Source organism: Vigna angularis, chromosome 11 (genome assembly GCF_016808095.1).
Source record: "Vigna angularis cultivar LongXiaoDou No.4 chromosome 11, ASM1680809v1, whole genome shotgun sequence".
Taxonomy (NCBI): Eukaryota; Viridiplantae; Streptophyta; class Magnoliopsida; order Fabales; family Fabaceae; genus Vigna; species Vigna angularis.
The window spans coordinates 1,437,508-1,459,389 of record NC_068980.1 but is presented as its reverse complement, the minus strand read 5'-3'; the positions used below and the strand labels follow the sequence as shown (position 1 = coordinate 1,459,389).

The following is a 21,882-nucleotide window of genomic DNA, read 5'->3' as shown; positions in this document are numbered from 1 at the left end:
ATACCTTACAACTTGTCTAAATATATTTTGGAAACACAACATTTTTGTCGGTGGAACGATTTCGTCAAAGAAAAAACGTAATTATTTTCATAAAAAGAGAAAAAAAATTATCTTTCAAGCTTGAAGCTTCACCCATTAATTAATCTAATCTCCATATACATATTGTACATAATTGATGTTGGTTAGAACTCAATCGATGAACATCTTTATAGTATTTAGATGCCTAATTTAAATATAGTACCAAACACATTTTTTTATATTATTTTTAGTTAATGTTAGTTGTAGTATTTTTTAACCAATATTTATTAATTTTTTTCAGACAACATGGGTCAATACTATTTTTCAATCAACAATACATAGAATTATTCATTCATTTGAAGTTTATTGTGATTTTTTTTTCCTATATCAATAATTTGTTATATTTGTTTTCCTAATGTTAACTAGAATATTTTCAATCAACTGTTAATCAGGAGTTTTTTTAATCAATGTTAGTTGAGGAAAATTATCAACTTAATTTGATAAAAAAAAATTGACCAACTGAGAAAAAACCATTTTAATAGTAGTTAAAATATATTAACAAATTTTGACTGAAAAAAATACCAATTAAAATAGTCTGCAAAAAAAAAACATTAATATTTTCTAATTATTAAAAACTATTTTATATTTAAATATATATATTTTTGAATTTTTATGGTAAATAAAACATCTCATACTCACACAAAAAATTCAATAAATTTAAATAAAATATTTGAAAAAAATGATTGATTGAAATTTAATATATTTAAATATTTTATACTTTGTGAAATTCTCTTTTTAAATTGAGGAGTGTTGTGTTTGAGATTTGGCATTATAGTGCAAAACCATGAGATGATATTTTTTTAGGTGAATGGCTAATGAAATATTATGTGATTAGGTCAGAAGTCAACACTCAATTGTCTTATTATAGTAACGCCAATTTGTTTAATTCAACCATTCCTTACATATTTTAATAGCTCGAATCAAACAAATTGGCATCAATAATACCGTTTTATTACTTCTATGTCCATGTCCTTTATTTAATTATCTGCTCAATATAAAAAAGAGGTATATTAATTAAAAATATAGATGCTTATAAGGGATATAAGCATAGTTAAAATGATTAAAGAATGAATAATATTTTAATTTGAAGGGATATAAGTTTATGCTTTATATATAAGCATAGTTAAAATGATTAAAGTTTATGCTTTATATATAATTTAAAATTTTTTATTTATTTTCATAACTAAATTGATGATCGTACACGAAAATTGAGTTAAATAATTAAGATAAATATTAAAATCTATTTTGCATGAAATAACTAAGATATGAATACTTAAAAATGTTTTGCATAAAACAATCATCAAATCAGAGTGGCGCAGCGGAAGCGTGGTGGGCCCATAACCCACAGGTCCCAGGATCGAAACCTGGCTCTGATAAAAAAGAGAAAGTTTTCGTTTAATATTTTTTTTTTAATTTTCTTAATTTCTCCACATAATCTGGGCTGATTTTAGACTCTGACACTATTTGGGTCAATTGTGGGCCTTCAGTAGTTGTGTTAGGACATTGGAAACACTTTAGGCCCAAAAAAAATTCTTTCTTCTACCATCTTATTAAACTTACGGTCAGACTTATCATTTTTTCTCAACAGAAAGTAGGATCTTTCCCCTAAAATTTTATAAATATATATATATATATATATATATATATATATTACACACACACAGAGTAACGAAATTATACTGTTAATCAACTTGAAAACATCATAATTATAGCATACAAAGTGGCAGACTTAATAATACATGGAAATGGTGGGATAAAATATTTTACACTGTTACTAAATATATCTAAATTAAATCCAAACAATTTTACAAGAAATATTTAATAAGGTTTAAACATTTTATTACTTTATCCAAAATGTATGGTGATAAATATGTAGGATAACTTAAAAAAAGTCAAGAGATACTTGATATGTTGCAATAAATCCCAACAGTTGCTCGTGAAAACACAACTTTACCGAACCTTTTTCCTGCAAAACTGATACATGTGAATTCCTTGTGTTGTTTTTTAATCAGATGTTAACAACCTTATAATAAAATATTAAAATGGTGCAACCAATTTTGTCATTGGGTACCCAAGTGGCATTAAGTGTTGTTTAATTATTACTTAATCTGTTTTTGTAATTCATAATCTGCATTATCCAACAAAGCTAAACGTCAGGAATAAATTATAGAACGTACCTAAAATGATAAGAAATAAAATCACGTTGCAGCATAGAGAAACAAGAGACGACCCATAATATAATTAGACAATTGTCCTAGTCCTATAATTGAAGCTTCAAGAATTATTTTTGCAGAAGTGGCTCTGCCCCACAGAGAAAAAAGACAACATAAGAAACTGTTGTTTTCTAATTTAAACACTCAGAAAAAAATTAAAAATAAAAACACGCTGCCGACACTTATTCCCGACCCTGCTGAATTTGTGCAGCCAGTGAGGTTTGGTTCCGAGCCTTCGAACTCTATTATCCGTTGCTCTTATTTATCCTTCAAGCCTAAGCACTTGTTCTGCATTCACCACACCTTCTTTTCTTTCCTTCCATGCAAGCAAAACAACACTCTTTTTTACAGTGAAAGAAACCCAGCTGAATTGAGTTGTATGTGTCTTTTTTCATCATTTATCATGAGTTTTGAGTTTTGAGTTTTGAGGTTTTGAGTTATATACGTAGAAATTCAGTGACACAAATTGTCTGGTTTTTTACCATATTTGACACATACAGTTATATCAGGTGTTCCTGTATTGTATAGTGGTTCAGATTTTCATGATGTTGTCTGCAAAATCTGAATCGGATATCACAAGTTTAGCTCCTTCTTCACCTTCGAGGTCTCCAAAGCGTCCTGTGTACTATGTGCAAAGTCCTTCGAGGGATTCTCACGATGGAGACAAGTCATCTTCAATGCAGGCTACTCCAATATCAAACAGTCCAATGGAGTCTCCTTCACACCCTTCGTTTGGGCGTCACTCTAGGAACTCTTCTGCGAGCCGTTTTTCAGGGATTTTCAGGTCATCTTCTGGAAGGAAAGGTAGCAGGAAGAGAAATGATAAGGGGTGGCCTGAGTGTGATGTGATTTTGGAAGAAGGTTCTTATCATGAGTTTGATGACAAGGGTTTCACAAGACGCTTCCAAGCATTGATTGCCGTGTTTACCTTTGTGGTTGTTTTCACTGTGTTTTGCTTGATCATCTGGGGTGCCAGCAGACCTTATAAAGCAGAAGTTAGTGTCAAGGTAAGAATTTCTTTCATCAGTATTGAAGGAGGGAATTTATCACTGGTGTTGGTTCTTGATTCCTCCAACCATACACATAGTTTGTTGTCTGAACCTGTCATCAACTCTGTTTTATTTCAAATTAGAACATTCACTGGTGTAGAAAAGAGATTATGATGGATAAAATGAACATGTTATAATAGCATGTGTTCTGGCATAATAGTTTTGAGAGTTATAAAAAGTCTTACTACTAAATTTAACCTATTATGATGTATTTTCTATTTATTAAAATGTATCTGCATGAAAAAACAAAAAAAGTTATGAGTGATGGGATGCTCATTACATATGATTGAAGTAGTTGGTAATCACAGGCTATAGTTGTTGACATATGTGTTCTTGCAGAGTTTGACGGTGCACAATATGTACATTGGAGAGGGTTCAGACTTCACAGGTGTGATCACAAAAATGATGACAGTAAATGTCACTTTGCGCATGAGCATCTATAACCCTGCTACGTTTTTTGGAATTCATGTGCACTCCACACCCATCAATCTTGTCTTCTCAGACATCACAGTTGCCACAGGCCAAGTAAGAATTATCTCATCACTTCTTTCTTCTGCTGTCCTCTGACACAAATTTATGCTACTGACAGTAAAAATTCAAAATTTATCAAGTAACATACTAAGATATCTAACTTGTTGCAGCTGAAGAAATACTATCAGCCAAGAAAAAGTCACCGCATTGTATCAGTGAACGTAGAGGGTGCAAAGGTTCCTCTCTATGGTGCTGGATCCACCATAGCTGGTGTTGAAGTTCCACTCACATTGAACTTTGAAATCCGATCACGTGGCAATGTGGTTGGTAAACTGGTGAAGACAAAGCACCATAAGCAAATCACTTGCTCCTTGGTCATCAACTCTTCCGGATCAAAACCTGTCAAATTCAAAAGGAATTCATGCACCTACGAATGATGAATGTTCATTTTCATACAGTTGTAATCTGTTTTGAAACTGTACCTTAAAATTGCATAATCTATGGTCTGTGCCTGGCTTCAGATTAGAAGGTTCGTTTGGTTTGCAAGAGATGTAATATATGCAGATGAGAAAATACTTTACATACAACCATTGCCCTGAATCCCTTCTGTAGTTTACTGTCATGAGCATTGTGCCAATAAATGCATGTAAATTTGAATATGCATATGCATATGCATAAAATGAACATACAATTCGCCAGTTCATTACAGGGGAAATTGAGAAATCATCTTTAGAGAAAGCAAAAGTGAAATTGCGAAATTGTAGATTGATGTACCATGTTTAGGCATTTATATGGTACAGATCATTTGAACAGAGTTAATTTTGTTAACATTGGATAAGATTTAACACGACAATGATCTTAAGTAACGAGACAGCAACAGCAAAAAGGTTTTTTCTGGTTATCTTTGTGGGATACATGCAAGTTAAAACTTGCTGTGCTTTTGATCTCGCATAAAGAGCTTTTAATTTTATTTGGCTGTAAATGTAAATTGTGAAACTGGTCATTAATGATATTTCCAAGAAGATACTCAAACACAGTGGGAAAATTATAAGAAAATTTTAACCACATTTTTATTTTATTTAATGATATTTTTTTTATATAAAAATATCTTAACTTTGGTTAATGTCTGATTTTTTATTTATAAAAAAAATATTTCAAGAAGAACATTAGAAAATTAATAAAATTTAATGGAGCTAATTGATTTCCAAAATTTGTCTGAAATTATTATTTTTTTCCTCATAAAAGTCAGTGATATAGTTTGTAGAGATTATTACCCTGCGTCACCAAAATAAAGCCTTTTGATAAACAGGATGAATATATTTATCATTATCTTTAGCATTTAATACAAATATAGCTGTCTAAAAACCTAAAATTTATGTAAAAACTTTATTCTATAAACTTATATTTTTATGCTTTTTTGCATGTATATGTTACTCTAATAGTTAATTATAAGAAACACTTCTAATTCAAGAACCTGTACGCACCATTTTCATCCAAAGTTTTTTTTTTTTTTTAATTTTCAACAAACTGATTAACTTTTTTTTTATTGATTGGTAAATATAAGAGAGGAAATTCTCCTGCTAATGAAAATCTGAAATTTTTATCCTTGTAGGAAAAAAAAACATTTTTTTTTTCTCTATGGTCAAGGATAGTGGCAGGCTTGGAGTTTCCTGAAATCTTGTTAACATGGTGGCCCTGAAATTAAGGCGCATCCATAGTTTGTCACTGTGCCCTTCTAAGCGATTCTCCGCAGCGTTTTATTTCACAGTTCAGACACATCTTCACTGATGTGCATTGTGCTACTTTTACCAATTTCCTAAACCTTTCAGAAGCCCCATCAGATCTTGATCCCCAACCAATTCTACCATAGGCAAAAAACATGTGTACGAGGAAACCCGCCTTAAGATTCATCCTCGTCCTTCTCTCCCTTCTCCTCGTACTGAAGTTTAACGTTGCAACAGAGATTGAGGATGAGTTGGAGGAGCTGTTAGCAGTGGACGAGGAAGTAGAGCGTGAAGCCGATGGGGGTGGCGATAAGTTATCAGAAGCAGAGGTTTTAAGCAAAGCCCAAAGAATCGTTATTGAGCTCAACAACGACAACACAGAGAGGGTTGTTAATGGGAACGAGTTTGTTCTGGTTCTGGGGTATGCTCCTTGGTGTCCAAGGAGTGCTGAGCTCATGCCCCATTTTGCTGAGGCTGCAACTTCTCTGAGGGAATTGAGAATCCCTATTGTTATGGCCAAAATTGATGCTGACAGGTATCCAAAGCCTGCATCTTTCCTTGGTGTGAAAGGCTTCCCCACTTTGCTTCTCTTTGTCAATGGCACCTCTCAGCCATACTCTGGTGGTTTTACTGCGTAAGATGCTCTAACTTTTCTCACTTATAATCGGCTTCTCCGATATGTTTCCAATACTGATTCTACACTTCATTGACTTATATTGGTGAAGGATTCAAACCTTTAAAAAAGGTTATGAAAATCTAATACTGCTACATGATACTTAGAAAACATGTACAATGTAGATACATATAAACCTTGTCCATTAATGAAACTTATCGAAATTGTCCTCTCTGTATGACTTCAAGAAAGGAATGAGATTTACCGGACTATTAAAGAAGCAAGTTACGATGGTACTGATTTATAATCTATGTTTTTAATAGTGTACAGGAACTATGTTCTTAATTTGGATTTGCTAAACTGCAATTATATATTTACTATGTTTTAAGAGTTTCTGTTCATACCTGGATACTATATACATTTAAAATAATCGTATCCCCGTATCGGATACATGTATTGTATGTCGGTGTGTGCTGTTTTGGCTTTAAATGTTTATTGGCTTATTTGTTTCCATGATGCTTTCAGGGATGATATAGTGATATGGACACGAAAAAAGACTGGTACTCCTGTTATTCGGATAAGTTCAGAGGTAGAAGCAGAGCAGTTTTTGAGGAAGTATCAAAAGTTTGTCCTTGGTCAGTTTGATAAATTTGAGGTAAGTGAAATTATAATGTAAGGTATGCTGGGGTTATCATACTTGATTTTCCATATTGACACAAAGTTCGAACGAGTGAGAGTTGTGGAGTTGATCAATCAATTAACGTAATATTTTGTGCTGCAGATTATTTTTTGTTAATGAATTCTCCTGTTGATAAAAAAACATTTACGTTACCCTTGGATTTGGTGGTGTGGTATTATAGCATACTTTTTTACATATCGCAGGGACCTGATTATGAGGAGTTTGTGAGTGCTGCAAAGTCTGATAATGAAATCCAATTTGTTGAAGTGAATCAGGTAGAACTTGCCAAAGTTCTTTATCCAGCTATCAAACCTACAGGTCGTTTTCTTGGGATTGTTAAGAGTGAACCAGAAAGATACACTGCATATGGTGAGTCTGTTTTTGGTTTTTTAACTTTCTAGCCATATGTTGGATACGCTCTAATATTTCCTCATTAAAATATAAAGTAAAACAGATAGTGGTATTAATTGGTAATACGGGTATCACTAAAAGTGGCTATAGCTCAGTATGTGAATTCTGTACTTGTTGCAAATTAATATAGTAAAACTAGGTATAGGATTAATCTCCCTTGTGTCTAAAACACACATAGAGTAATATATTTATAATGAAGAATAATACAAGTATATATGACAACAAAACATAAATATGGTAAATAGAAGATATTGTTAAAAAACAATATCTACCAATATCAAACAATAGCAAAAGTCTATGTTTTCCTAATTAACATAAAACACAATATATCTAACAAGAACCATGCAAAAAGATTAATAAACTAGAATCTCCTGGCTTTTCTATTAACAAGAGCTGGGTATTCTATATACATATCAGATTTATATAATTTAAGCAGTTAAAATTTGGTGGAACCGCATTATGGGCTTGTTTATGTATGACATGATATTTTCCCTCTTACCTTTGTCTGTTTTCAAGCTCATCAAATGGTGAGGAGTGAGGACTTACTAAGGCAACTTGCAAAACTTTCCTGATTGTGCAGATGGAGCTTTCACGGTGAATAAGATACTGGAGTTTGTAGACTACAACAAGTTTCCATTAGTTACTACGCTGACTGAAATGAATTCTATCAGAGTCTATGCCAGCCCTGTCAAGCTTCAGGTCAGTATTATATCCATATTTAATCTATAATAGATATTCTTTTGACTTGAAACTCATCTTGTACTTAGAAATAAGGGCCATTGGAGTGGATCTAGACCATGGTGTTGGAATAAACTTAAATTTAGGAGTTATCAGATAATTATTGAGAGTGGTAGTGGTTATTGCATTGGGAGAGGAAGAGTTAGGGAGTTACTCTGTTATGTTTTGTAGTCATTATAGTATTTGATTTGTAATAATTGGAGACATTATGGTGTATAGATGAAAGGCCTAATGTAAATTTTATAAATTGTAAGGCTTATGTGAAATGAAAATACACTAGAAGCATATTCAAAAATATTTAAGTGAGTGTCATTTTCTAACAAATTGACATCAAAGCTGAGAGAGCCTAAGTGTTCAAGTGAAAAAGAGAGTGAGAGATGACCAACCTAGCAAACAGTGTCTCCCTGCCTCAATTAACAAAGAAAGTCAACTTTGGTAATTGGAATGTGCAAATAAGAGCCCTTCTTGGATCCCAAGATGTGTGGGATGTAGTTCAAAATGGATATGAAGAGCCAGCAGAAAATGAGGAGAAGATGGTTGCGCAGGTTGTTGCATTGAAACAATCGCGTGTGAAGAATCAATCAGCTCTGTACATACTGTACCGAGTTGTGGACGAATCTGGCTTTGAGAAGATAGGGAACGCTAAATCTTCAAGAGAAGTGTGGCAGATTCTAGAGAAAGTATACAAAGGCGATAATCGTGCCTGGCAAGTCAGACTTCAAACTCTTAGAGGCGAGTTTGAAAGCCTGAGAATGGAGGAAAGACAACGAGTGATCGAGTATATATCTTGGGTGGAGGCGGTAGCGAATCAACTTGGCAGAAACGGAGAGGAGTTTCCTGCCAACTGGATTGTGGAAAAGGTCTTAAAGTCGTTGGCTAAGTACTTTAAGAGTATAATATGTGCCTTTGAGGAGTCCAAGGATTTGACATTGCTCTCGGTTGAAGAGCTTGTCGGGTCCCTAGAGGCACACGAGCAACGGAGAAGGACGATGTTTGAGCCACTTTATCAAGCACTTCAGGCCAAGCTCGACATGAAGGGAGGAGCTCGAAACACTCAAGGCCGAGGTGGTATTGGAGGAAGCGGCCAAGGATGAGGAAGTCGTGTCCAAAGTGATTATGAAGACGACAAGGAGCAAACCAGTTTGCAGAACTGGCATGGCCATGGACAAAGGAGAGACCGAGGAGGTCGGTCAAGTAATTATGATGTTGAATGTTTTAAGTGTGGCAAGCATGACCAGTATGCAAATAAGTGCAGATCGGTCAAATGTTATTGTTGTGGTAAGGTCGGTCATATAGCAAAATATTGTCAGGATGAGAGAAAGGAGGAGACAAATCTCCTTACTGAAGAAGCTGATGAAGAAATAGGAATTTTAATGGTGACAAGAAGCCCAGACTCCGAGCTGCAGAGTTGGAGATTGATGTCGAGCTGCATTCGGATAGTGAAATGTCAAGAAGACCAGGTGTCGAGCTGAGACCGAGTTGTATGATGATGAGATCAAAGGCAGAATTGTGTTCAAACTAAAGATCATATGTCGAGCACAAGGACAACTCGGCAAGTTTGCCAAACAGCAAGGAGAGCTCGGCCACATTGCCGAGTAGAAAGGAGAGCTCGACAAGATTGTCGAGTAGTATAGTGAACTCGGCAAAACAGCCGAGCAGTGCAAGGAACTCGGCCAAGCAGCCAACTATCATGGGGAGGTCAGGCAAACAACTAAGTAGCGCATAGAGGTTCTATTAAAGCTCGAAAGAATTGATGAAAATCTCGGACAGCCTGGAAAGGTGCTTGAAGAGCACGCAGAGCTTGGTAGAATGTGAGACCAACCCAGTTTGCTTGGTGGTGTTTCTACATAGCTTGGTGGAGAATGTGGGGAGCACGGTAGAGTATGAGACAAGTGCGATCAACTTGATAGGATGCTTGGAGATCTCGAATAGGTCAAAAAGGAAAGTGGAGAGCTTGGTTGATCATGAGATAAAGGTGAAAAAGTTAGTGGAGAGTGTGGATAGTGCTAATGAATGTTTTGGATGAACAATGACTAGATTTTGATTATTTGACATCATGATTGGTTTAACTTTTAATTACTAGGTATAAATTACTATTTGAGTACGTGAGACCAATAAAAATAACTCAGACAATCACTCTAGCAAGTCTAAATTGTTTATCAAAATCACAGTCTCTTCTATGATTTTCCATGTGTTGATCACTTGGTGACCACCTTGTTGATTGATAGTTGATACTTGAAACAAATGTGAGCGTATATGTAAAGGAAATGGATGTCTTTTTCAGAACTAATTAAGTAGTACTTCTTTTTGTACAAAAGTATTCCGGAAAATCTGAACAACAAAAGAACTAGGCTGTGGTTGTGCTCATCCCATTTGATTTTCAATAACAGTAGTTTGGTTAAAAGACTAAAAGACCTTTCAGAAACTAAGCCACTAACAGACTTACTAAAGTTTTTCCAACTGCACTCTAACAAGCGGGCCTTCTTTGTTGTCAATCAATAATAAATTTAACTCATCACTGGTTGTACGGACTGTTCCTTGTTAATTTAATTCTTAATGTTTCTGTTCAAGGTTGCTAATTACTAATAACCAAGATTAATTGTTTACTTTTTTCTAGGTTTTGGTCTTTGCAAACATTGATGACTTCAAGATTCTTCTTGATCCTCTTCAAGATGTTGCAAGAACATTCAAGTCAAAGGTGATTAGTTACTTTGGCCTACATGTGGGGCTTTAAAACCATTTTCCTGCTTTTTTTAGAACTTCTGGTCTAATTCTTTTGTTTAAATGCAGATCATGTTTATACATGTTGATATTGATGATGAGAACCTTGCAAAGCCCTTCTTAACATTGTTCGGTCTTGAAGAATCAAAAAATCCTGTGGTTAGTTCATTAGTTAGTAACAATGATATTTACGGATTGTTTTATCAGTTTAAATAATCTTGGCTACTGATGTGATTTACTTCTTTGTTTGCCAAATAGGTCGCTGCATTTAATAATGGAATGAGCTCAAAATATTTGTTGGAATCAAAACCAACACAAAGCAATATTGAAGTACTATCTGCTCTTCTGTTTATGTAAATTATTCTTTTAGTGATCACCTACAAAAGGAGACTAATTAATGTTAAAATGGAATTCTGCAGAACTTCTGTAATAATCTTCTGCAAGGTTCTTTGTCACCTTACTTCAAGTCACAACCAGTTCCAGATAACGTGAGTACCGTTTAAACTTTTCGCATAATTTTCTTATACGTGTAAGGTGTCTTACTAACTTTAGTTTCAAACAATTCAAGATATTAGCTGCTGTCTGTCATATGTGGTACTTTAGTTCTTTCAGATTAAATTGAATGCATAAAATATTTCAGATTCATTCCGAGGGATATATAGTTTGCTCTATGATTATAATAATATAATAGAAACACCATAAGAAGTTATTTATTTTAGTCCTGAAACTTATTTCAATGTCTTGTTAATTAATTATCTCGGCATTGGAAATTGCAGACTGAAGCAAGTGTCCATGTTATTGTTGGGAAGACATTTGACGATGAAATCTTGAGCAGCAAGAAGGATGTGCTCTTGGAGGTTTGCAAAGTTTTATCCCCTCTACATTATGTCATTTTCTCCAACTTCATTAGTTTGCTTGAGGATTTGTTTTTTTCCTCCAAAAGGAAGATTGTATTATTAACTACTTCGTAGATTTTCGCTCATGAGTTGTGACTGAAAAACAGGTGTTTACACCTTGGTGTATCAACTGTGAGGCCACTAGCAAGCAAGTAGAGAAATTGGCAAAGCACTACAAAGGATCAAGTAATCTAATGTTTGCAAGGATAGATGCTTCAGCGAACGAACATCCAAACCTGCAAGTAAGCGTCATGGAAAAGCTTTGTTGTCTCTACTTTTCATGGCAGAACACGCTCTCTCACAGAATCTTTTGTGAAAATATAAGATCCTGGGGTCTTATCAAGGACAAATGGTTTCTCCATATTGACCACTAACATGATGAAAGTTTATGTACTGAAAATGCATTTTACCTTAATTTTTTGCAGGTAAATGACTACCCCACACTCCTGCTTTACAGAGCAGATGATAAGGCAAATCCGGTAAGTACTTATCTGCACTCTGATTTCGGTGATAGAATTTCTGTTTATATAGTTGCCACTTTATATATCCAAACATTTTCTTATGCAGATCAAACTTTCGACAAAATCTGGTTTGAAAGAATTGGCTGCATCCATCAACAAATATCTAAAAGTGAAGAATGTCAAAGATGAGTTATAGAACACAAAAAAGTTCTAGGAGAAAAACATTCAACCATCTTGAAAGTAAACAAACATTATATAGAAAGAAACAAGTATAATTGTTGCCGTGGGAAAGCATTTTCTAATTGATATTCTTTCCCTTAGCTTTTTGCTGCACCAAATATAAGTCACTTTATTATTTGAATTAGCTCACTGCTAGATCATGAAAAGCTAGGCATATTATCAGTACGTGATGAACTAGAGAACATGACATGTATCAAAGTTTTTGTTGTCCGAAAAAAGGATTATTCAGCTCAAAGTGTTGAACAAGTGCATGTGCTTGTGTCCCTGCTTTCCCGTTTCACAGACCTCGGTCATAGTTTGCAGCAGTAGTTGGTTGGTGAAAATGAAAAAGGTCTAAGAGCTAGCCTGGCATGTCAATAATAGTGCTAGAGTTTTAATCTCATGGATATGCATAGTTCAGTTTCCATCGTATCATTTTCCACCAAACATTTTGCCATTAAATACTGAGTAGCAAGGTATAGTTATCAATCAAACCAGGACTTCACATTTATTTCAGTTGTTTCCAGAAGCATTATGCTTTGAACAACTTGATACGTGTTTGATGTTGACCATGAATGAGTGCAATGACCCTAACCTTCTGCCATGGACTGGCAACAATAAATGTTATTGCTTCTTTTCCTTTCATCATTGCTTCTTTTTCAGGGAAAAAAATTGATTAAATGGTACATTCTTGGATAAGCACGAGTAGTGAGGAGAAAGACAAAACATGTTTGAAACTGGGTATATACCGACAATATATATAAGTTTGTTTATTTTTTATTGTAACTATCTTAAAAATATTTAGAAAATAGTATATGTTTATCTTATTGACAATAGTATCAAAACGGGCATTGACATGCCCATTAAACTCAATTTATAATAATCAAAACTCATTAGTGACACTCATTAAGAATTTGGTAACTAATTATTTGTTTAAATTCACTCTCTAAATATTTAAACAAAAATAATATTTAAAGAAAAAATAATAATTTTCTAAAAAAATATTCTTTTAATTATTTTATTAATTATTTTATTCTATTATTTAAAATTATTTTTATCAAAAAGTATTTTATTAATTTTCTTTAAAGTTATATTTATAAACTTTAAAGTATTTTTTATATTCAATTTACTAAATTACCATTTTTTTTCTCCTTATAAACATTTTTACAATTAAATATAACATTAACAATTATCATTTTATATTACTTTAATAACTAGGGTCATTTTGGTAATATTTAATTTTTACCAATTAAATAATTTTTTTATTTATCACATCAATCAAATGGACTAATTCTCATAATCTTTACTTCCAAATCCACTCACATTTACCTCCAAATTTACTCAAATAAACAACATCTAATTCACTATCAAATCCTCTCAATCCATCGACTCACTCTCTTCCAAATCCTCTTCCCGAAGAGAACAAAGCCTTAGAAAAAGATAAAGAAAATGTATAGATATTTCTGAACAAATTGAATTTTTGTTTTTTCAAAGGTAATCATTATATAAATAAACTGACTTATCTTGTATTAGAAAATAAGATTCACAATAATGTGTCATGTAAGATAGTTCTTTATTTCATTTATCATAAGTTTTAACTCCTATGTTTAGAGTTGTTTAATTATTTAATTAAAGTTTTCTTTTTTTTACATATATGGGTTTGATTTGCTCTTTCCATATTTTGTGTATTTATTTTATTTTCTTTTAATATTTTTCATGTAATGATAAATAAATAATAAATACTTTTTATATTTATTTTTAAAAATATTTTCATTAATATAAATAAGTTTATTAGGTCAACCAATTTATGTCTAACAAGAAGATATTATTAGTGAAAAATGGGCGATTACATATTTATAAATAATTTGTTAAAATTTACGTTCGACTCTTCTCCTTAATAGTATGCGAACATAATGCGAATATTGTTGTTGATGTCGGCATTATTTTCAACATTTGTAGAATCTCTATTGGTGCTTTAAGCTTATGGTAATTGCTATAGCGAAATAATTCAAGATTGGGCAACTCTATATAAAAACTTATAACTTATTTATTAATATATTTTTAAGTTATATTTATTTCAACAAAGTAATTTAATCCAATATATAAATAATGTGTGATATTTCAACTAGTATTTCCACATAAATACTTTTTTATAAACCATATATTTGTTCATGAAATATAGGCTCTATATAATTTCATCAACCCTTTTTAAATAGGGTCCTGGTCCAAAATAAATGCAAAACTACTTTTCATAACAGTCTTTAATAGATAATAAAAGTACACATTTATTATTTGTACAACTCTTGCGCGCATATCTTGATGTTTTAGACACATCTTTGAATTACATAGTGTGAATAATAAAAATTGTAATATTATAATTATTATAACTAGATAATTTAACCTGATAATGAAGAAAACACACTACATAATTTTCTTATGTGAGAACAAGATCCAAGATACTGGCATGTTTGAAATACAATTAAATGCTGAACTTCGTTGCTTAAAATTCTTGACAAAATTACCAAAACTAAGACTTAGAAAAAAAGACTCGAATTGAGAAATAATTGAAAAATGTGAATTAAATGGTACAAATAGCCTGAATTTGGATGCTTTAGGCCGCGTATGTACAAAGGTTTTCAAAACCCATGTACTCTTGATGGTCAATTTTATTGATCATGTTTGCTATGCCCACACTACCTGCAATGATATAATCGAAGTAAAAGACGAAACAACGTCAATAAAACATTGCAAAAATACGAGGTTTTAGGCATGAACAGAAATGGTAACGAGACTTGCCTAGTGACAGTGCACTGACAAAAATGGTGCCAGAGAGGATGAAAATGATGAGTGATGCTCTCCCTAAGAGCGTAACCAGCCTTTTCACTAAAACTTGCCCAACAAAGGCCGCAAGAGTGGATACAGCCACAAAGTAAAGAGCTGCAAGAAGCCATCAGAGAGTGAATATTTGAAATTATATATATGATTTAAAACCAATAAGTTGTTTGTTGCTTAATTAGTTCTAAAGTCATTATTAATCATTCACCATACTTACTATAAGGAATGGGAAACCGATTCAAAAGGTAGTATTCTACCACTGACATAGATGCAGAAAATGTCATGGCAAAAGTAGCTGTAGCACTTGACACCTGCATAGAACACAAAATAACCACTAACAACGTTGTCCAGAAATCTCAATCAACTGTACTCTGTTGTAGAAGGATGCAAGGTGGTACCTGAGGAGGGATTCCTAACTCAAGAAAAAGAGGTCCCAATATGAAACCTCCACCAAGACCGAGCAAGCCACCAACCATTCCAGCACATACGCCACAGGCAGAATACATAACTAACTGGTGTGGTCGCCATTGTGTTTGTTTATCTCCTTTCGACGCTATCACTGTCTTCCCTTTGTATAAACGTATGGCCTGAAAGGATGTCACTCCTAATGCCACAGGGACCTGCAAAAAAACTAAGAAATATGATCACTATCATGTTTTTCCATGCAGAGTTAATTCGAACCAAAAGCAACTTTGTTGCAGTTCATGTCGTGTGGAAATGATATTTATGCACCTGTAATATATTAAGTATCCAGTACTGGATTGAACAAGTTGTTGTGTGACTCTGTTTGAAAACAAAGAAAGCCATGGTTTAATCACTATTCCGCGTATACACATACAACAAAGAAAGTAAGAAAACGAAAATGAAAATTGCTGATCAAACAGATACCAACTTTTCCAATCTCGCATGCAAGTATAACGACCCAGACAGTGAAAAGTATTCCAAGCGCTTTCCAGCGAATATTGCCAACAAGAGATCTCTGCATGGCGGGCAGTCACATGTGTCATTCCCATAAATAATAGATTTGTCAGCAGAAGCTGCTTACTGACAGAGTTTAGTGACCAAAACTACTTTTTTATATGATGTTATGTTTTATTTTTAGTTCATCAGTCTGACCTTTTGGTTGGGTTTTTCAGGAGCTGTATGATTACTTCCGTTTGGAGCTGTTGGGCCTCCTGGCAGAGGCTCATATGCAACCTCCTCAGTTCTTTCAGTGCCTAATTAGGATGTGGAATATATCACATGACAATTTTGGAAACCACCAACAACAGAACTTAATACAAACATCTAGAATACACTTTTCACTGACCTACTTACCATTTAATTGTGACTGTCTAGCAGATTCCTGGAATTATAACCGGAGATGCATTAAAAGGATGTAAGAAAACAAAACACAAATTTATTAGCAATTCCACATGAAAGATTTCTCAAAAATTTGAAGCACCTTCTTGATAATGGTTTCTTTTTTCCATGTCTCAATTCCCTTTAGCAATGCCTTGGTTGCAATTCCTGTTTTGTACACGCACAGATAAGCTTCGTCAAAAGAACGGCAGCGAAATAAGAGAAAAAGATGATGAAAAGTTGAGTTCTTAATGGTTCTTGCCTATGAAAATAATAATTAGCAAGATTGTGATCATCCAATCAGCAAAAATAACATTGAAGACAACTCCAATGCTGATTCCAAGCACCAGCACTGGTTGGAAAAGAAGTGCCAAGTCGTAATCAATGACTGGCATGTCAAGTGTTGGGTGCTTTTGCTTCAAATTGTAGAAAACTGTCGATGCGGCTCCACCAGTAATCATACCTTCATATCAAACCATCACCCATTAATTCAAATCTCATCTCACAGACAAAATTCTCAACAAAAGCTTCCTACTTTTCCAAGCACTCACCACCCAATATTCATTCATTTTCATCTAACCAATAAAATAAAGAAATCAGTTTGAAAAATATACCGGTTGTTCAATATATTCGTGAAATTGTTCTTCAATGAAATTCATGTTTTGCCACTTTTCAACAAAGATACAAAAATTGTTTTTATATAAAATATGATATGAATTGTTTATGAATAAAATAACTAAAAACATTTATATTGTAAAGTTTTTTAATTAGGGTTAGAAAGTGTCAGAGTAAAAGTAGTATGAAGATGAATTAGAATAAGGAATTTTATGAAACTTTTTCCGACAGTGGCCAATTGGTAGCTATGGTGAAGAATCATGATTGAAGCCATGAAAGTTCCGAACCTCGTGTTCACCTTTTATTATTAAATGAAATGCTCAGCGCACAACTCGTTGTTTTAAATATTAATGTATAAAAGAGAAACATACCCAATATAACGAAGACAGAGATAAAATAAATAAATTAAAGCAAAAATAATAGATATACCTAATCATATAAAATATTGTATTCTTTCTCACACTAGTTGAATTGAAAAGCTTAAATTATAGTAAATCCGAATTAATTTAATTATAAATTTATATATGCAGGAATTTAAATATGCTGATTAATACAAAAAAATTTGCCTTAAAAGTTAATCTGGCGACGCGTAAAAATAAAATTAGTTTATTTTAAGTATTTTATCTTAATAGAAGTTATTTTACGCAGAGCGCTTTGTTACTATAGAAAGGTCTAAAATATAATAATATAATTAAAAACTAAATTTCCAAGTACTTAAAACATGGTTTGGATAACAAGACGAAAGATAAATTGTCTTTATTCCAACTTCAACCTCAATCGAATCCAATCCAACTTAAACAAAACTATTGAAAAATAATAACAGCAAAGAATTAAAATATTCAATGTATTTCATTATTTTATCAATTAAATTTATATTTGTGAAATATTTAAATATTCAATTCTCTAAATATGAAATTATATAACCTGTTTTAAAAAAAATATACTAAAAAACATTTTAAAATTACAAAAATTGAGAGAGAGAAAAAAAATCATATATTATAGCCCAATCAAAACTATTCAATTTAATAAAAAAAATTATAAGCAAGATCAAATCCAATCCCATATTTTTTTTTAAATTTTATTATGAAATTGTTAAAACCTATCACAGTACATCTTGTTCGTAGGCACTTGGAAAATTAAGACACGGCCATATTCTTTTGTCAGTAGTAGTCTTAACCTTACCAATAAATAGACAAATTTCATAGGTGTAACAGTTTGTATTTTGTAACTTAATCAACACGAAATTAAAGTTTGCAAGGAAGTTTAATTATAAATAGCCTAAAATTAAGGAAATTTGCTAGCAACTTTTCTTCTTGTTTTTGTTTTTCAAACACCAGTTTATACACAGAAAACGTTGTGCCAGAGATTCTTTTATCTGAAACAATTTGCCCTAGCAGCAGTTCAGAGAAAGAAAGAGAGAGAGAGAGAGAGAGAGAGAGAGAGAGAGAGAGAGAGAGAGAGAGAGAGAGAGAGAGAGAGAGAGAGAGAGAGAGAGAGAGAGAGAGAGAGAGAGAGAGAGAGAGAGAGAGAGAGAGACAGAGAGAGAGAGAGAGAGAGAGAGAGAGATCCGTAATACTTACATTTGGATATTGCAGTAGCTGATTTTGGATCGAATCCGATGATGAGGGAAAGCATGGTGACAAATATGCCACCTCCACCAACACCTCCGACAGTTCCGAATGCAGATCCTAAGAACCCTATTATCGTCCCTGTTACTATTCTCCAACCAAATTCTACGTCCTGCAAATTAAACCACACATCATCGTACAATACTTAAAACAAGAAACAGACACAAGAGTTTCGGGGAGTGAGTATATTACTGGCCAAGTGTGTTGGTATCCTGATCCAGCTGAGCTCCACAAAAAGTTCACAACTTTAGAAAGAAAAGCAGGACTCTCCGTTGTCTCAACCACGGTGTGATTGGTGGTTTCATTTGGGTTTTGACGAACAGAAAGAGAAAGAGAGGGTGAGACAAAAAGAAGAAACAGGGTAAAAATCACTCCAACAACTTGTTTTGATCCATTCACAGCCATGTTGTGTGTGTTTTTGCTCAGCAAAGGCAAGACCGAACCTTGCTAAATAGAAAGTTGAATAAACCCAAAGAAGGCAAAGCTTAGTTAGAACGCTAGTTACTCTTCCTGCAAGGAACAATCATCAGGCACATGTGTGGTAGGTAAAGAAGTGATGAGAACGAAGTGATATGAGAACTGAGAATTGAGTCCGAGAAAGAAAACCACTTTTGCCTGAGACAAGTAATAATTGTTCAAGACAAAATTTCTGACATACCACACGGCAGTTTTAAAACTACGACACTGCTGTGCCTTTTAATTAGACGAATAGCACCGTTTATGTTCAGAACGATTCTCCCAGCACTTGTCTGTTTTATTCTTACACTTCCAAAATTTCTTTTTTATCTTCTTTTTATTAAGAATCAACCATTTTCGAAAATAGATTATAACAAATTAATTATTCATTAAATTTAAATTTAAAAACAAAATTTAATAAAGTTTTTCCCTCTCATACTACCTTTTGACTCTCTTTTTTGTTATTTCATACACATACAATACAACTCAGTTCTCCTTATAAAACCCTCACCTTTCTAATTAAACTTTTTTCTGACCAAAACTACTGTTTTTCAAACCAAAACAACCACTTATCAACTATATTAAAAACTTGTCTGCCACTTGTCCTTCTTCTTTTCATTATTTCTTTTTACATTTTTTCCGTTTTGTTTTTTCTCTTTCTCTCCTTTCCGTTCCACCTGAACTTATGGAATATCCAAGTAGGCACCGTTTTAAGTTATATCTTAAAATGCTGAGTCAGGAATGAGTTGGATTAAAGACTTTTTCTTCCATTTTTGCCACTTGAGTCTTATAATATCATCAAATACATAATGGCTACAAACAAAAAATAAAATAACATAAGATAGATTTATATACACATAAGATATCTTTATTAGTAAGAGAGTTTTTGAAGTGATATCAAAAATAAATTCGTGAGAGCTTAGTCCAAAATGAATAATATATGTATATATGTGTGTTGAATTTTCCTACAATTTACACTAAGGTCATTATGGAATGAGTTCTATTAATTTTTTTTTAATTATGTTAAACAAGAGGCTACTAGCACATTTTTTAATGTTTGAATTGTTCATACAAGAAATCTTACATGTTTATAATATAAAACTTTACTGAGTTTCTTTATTTGTATTTAATGTGTGACTTTTAATTTATATTTAGATTTTTAAAGATTCTTTTGGAAGTATGAATTAAATTTTATTACGATTTTTTATCAAATAGAGATATCCTACCTAAATATGATTTGTTTCTATAAAGAAAAACTGACACCTCTTTAAACATAAAACTTTAAAACTTAATGTCTATAAATATTTGTTTTCCTTGTATATCATTTTATAAACTCGATTCTATTTAATATACTTTCAAATTATATTTAAATTCATAATAAATATATAACACATATAACTCAGCTCCGAGTTTGTGAGAATATAGATTATACTCGTTTTGTAAGATGGGAAGAAACACAGAAACGGAAAAAAGAAAGTTGAAAAATAAGAAAAGGGGTTTGCTTGATCCAAAAAAGTATATTTTTTATTTAATACTTTTTAAATATAATTGATATGGTAATATAATTTTATATGTAGCTAGTTAGTGTATATGTAAAATTTAAGACGAAGAGATAGATGGAGAATGATAAGAAGTAAAATAAAAAATCTAAAATGAATTTTTCCAATTAAGTTTCTTACTTAGAACAATTAAGTTTGAAATTTTTTACTTAGTTAGTGTATACAGCTTATTTCTTACTTAGAACAATTAAGTTTGAAATTTTTTAAGGTTCTTTCCCTTTTACTTATAGAGGAAACTGGAACTTTGTAAATGATTGGCGTAAAGTACAATCTGGAAAGTAAATTATTTTAATGTTAAAACTATGAAAAATTAGATAATGTTTTCTTTGAAAATTAATTCACGTACCGAATCTTACAACAATTTATGCCCACAGTTATTCAATTTTATGTAATAAAATAAAAATTTAATTTGCTACAATTAATAAATATTTCATTATTCAATATTAATATTTTGTACTCTTTTGGAGTGTAGGTTAAGGTGCTTAGTTCAATTTCAAAAAAAAGTTATCTAAGGTTTGAAAGTTATCATGAAATTTAAGTTATCTCATAACTGTTTGTTTAAACCATTCAAATGTATTTGTAGAAGAGATTTCAATACCAAAGACAACTCAGTTAATCATATTTTACTTCTGTGTTAGTTAGTATTAAGGTTAATTGTTTTAATTCTGGACCAAACGGTTTACTTTTCTAATCGTTCATTCTTGATAATGATTAATTCATAAATTCATATGAAGATTAATCTTAAACCTATGACTAAACAAACGTTCATACTTATATGTACTTTTTAATCATAAATTAGTGAAAAATATCAAGTTTAATTTTAGTAACAAATAATTCAAAAGATATATTTAAATGATTTTTATTGTGACGATAATGAAAAAAATCTTAGCACTGAATTTGACATTATTGTAAAATTAAACACAAATAAAATATTTATCCTAAAAAATAACATTTTATTAAATACTGAGTTCTTAAGTCTATAAACACGTTTGATGCAAAAAACGAAAGACGTTTTCATATTTGAATTTATTAATTTAATTATTTTTTATGTTTTCTTCCTTTATTTTTCTTTAAATTTTAACTTCTTAATATATTCACATTTTCTTTTTGTAATAAAGTGTTTTTTTTTTCTTTATGCATCTAATTTGAAGAGAGTTTTTGGCCCACAAATTAAC

General features: G+C 32.2%; 3 protein-coding genes and 1 non-coding gene across 5 annotated transcripts; 3 read left to right on the top strand and 1 right to left on the bottom strand.

Annotated features, from left to right (window-relative positions):
• The first annotated feature begins 1,382 nt into the window (after positions 1-1,382).
• Positions 1,383-1,454, top strand: TRNAM-CAU (transfer RNA methionine (anticodon CAU)). The gene has a single exon. It is a non-coding gene; the product is annotated as a tRNA-Met (tRNA).
• A 961-nt stretch (positions 1,455-2,415) lies between these two features.
• On the top strand, positions 2,416-4,468 carry LOC108333149 (uncharacterized). 2 transcript variants are annotated; one of them, XM_017568499.2, is made up of 4 exons: positions 2,416-2,510; positions 2,801-3,298; positions 3,680-3,865; positions 3,982-4,468. In XM_017568499.2, the coding sequence occupies exons 2-4, from the start codon at positions 2,834-2,836 to the stop codon at positions 4,246-4,248; spliced, it is 918 nt and encodes a 305-aa protein (XP_017423988.1). In that variant the 5' UTR covers positions 2,416-2,510; positions 2,801-2,833; the 3' UTR covers positions 4,249-4,468. The 2 variants fall into 2 exon arrangements, with proteins under 2 accessions (XP_017423988.1, XP_017423986.1); XM_017568497.1 differs by lacking the exon at positions 2,416-2,510 and adding an exon at positions 2,517-2,668.
• Positions 4,469-5,431: 963 nt separating this feature from the next.
• Positions 5,432-12,538, top strand: LOC108334461 (protein disulfide isomerase-like 1-6). Its single transcript, XM_017570323.2, has 12 exons — positions 5,432-6,169; positions 6,674-6,803; positions 7,031-7,196; positions 7,819-7,937; positions 10,594-10,674; positions 10,767-10,856; positions 10,956-11,027; positions 11,117-11,185; positions 11,474-11,554; positions 11,701-11,835; positions 12,019-12,072; positions 12,161-12,538. The coding sequence occupies exons 1-12, from the start codon at positions 5,691-5,693 to the stop codon at positions 12,248-12,250; spliced, it is 1,566 nt and encodes a 521-aa protein (XP_017425812.1). The 5' UTR covers positions 5,432-5,690; the 3' UTR covers positions 12,251-12,538.
• A 2,143-nt stretch (positions 12,539-14,681) lies between these two features.
• On the bottom strand, positions 14,682-19,432 carry LOC108332413 (sulfite exporter TauE/SafE family protein 3). Its single transcript, XM_052871104.1, has 12 exons — positions 18,885-19,432; positions 18,645-18,804; positions 16,712-16,912; positions 16,553-16,617; positions 16,426-16,453; positions 16,225-16,325; positions 16,001-16,087; positions 15,841-15,891; positions 15,507-15,728; positions 15,326-15,419; positions 15,066-15,210; positions 14,682-14,966 (listed from the first exon to the last, which is right to left on the bottom strand). The coding sequence occupies exons 1-12, from the start codon at positions 19,095-19,097 to the stop codon at positions 14,885-14,887; spliced, it is 1,449 nt and encodes a 482-aa protein (XP_052727064.1). The 5' UTR covers positions 19,098-19,432; the 3' UTR covers positions 14,682-14,884.
• Between the last annotated feature and the right edge of the window lie 2,450 nt (positions 19,433-21,882).

Bases quoted from the DNA above. Each gene is read 5' to 3' on its own strand.
- LOC108333149 (XM_017568499.2), top strand. From the start codon at position 2,834: ATGATGTTGTCTGCAAAATCTGAATCGGATATCACAAGTTTAGCTCCT. The intron at 3,299-3,679 runs GTAAGAATTTCT...GTGTTCTTGCAG, and splicing joins AAGCAGAAGTTAGTGTCAAG to AGTTTGACGGTGCACAATAT. The intron at 3,866-3,981 runs GTAAGAATTATC...AACTTGTTGCAG, and splicing joins TCACAGTTGCCACAGGCCAA to CTGAAGAAATACTATCAGCC.
- LOC108334461 (XM_017570323.2), top strand. From the start codon at position 5,691: ATGTGTACGAGGAAACCCGCCTTAAGATTCATCCTCGTCCTTCTCTCC. The intron at 10,857-10,955 runs GTTAGTTCATTA...TTTGCCAAATAG, and splicing joins AAGAATCAAAAAATCCTGTG to GTCGCTGCATTTAATAATGG. The intron at 11,836-12,018 runs GTAAGCGTCATG...AATTTTTTGCAG, and splicing joins ACGAACATCCAAACCTGCAA to GTAAATGACTACCCCACACT.
- LOC108332413 (XM_052871104.1), bottom strand. From the start codon at position 19,097: ATGGCTGTGAATGGATCAAAACAAGTTGTTGGAGTGATTTTTACCCTG. The intron at 16,913-18,644 runs GTAAGTATTACG...TTTGATATGAAG, and splicing joins AGCTACTGCAATATCCAAAT to GTATGATTACTGGTGGAGCC. The intron at 15,420-15,506 runs GTACCACCTTGC...TGTTCTATGCAG, and splicing joins AGTTAGGAATCCCTCCTCAG to GTGTCAAGTGCTACAGCTAC.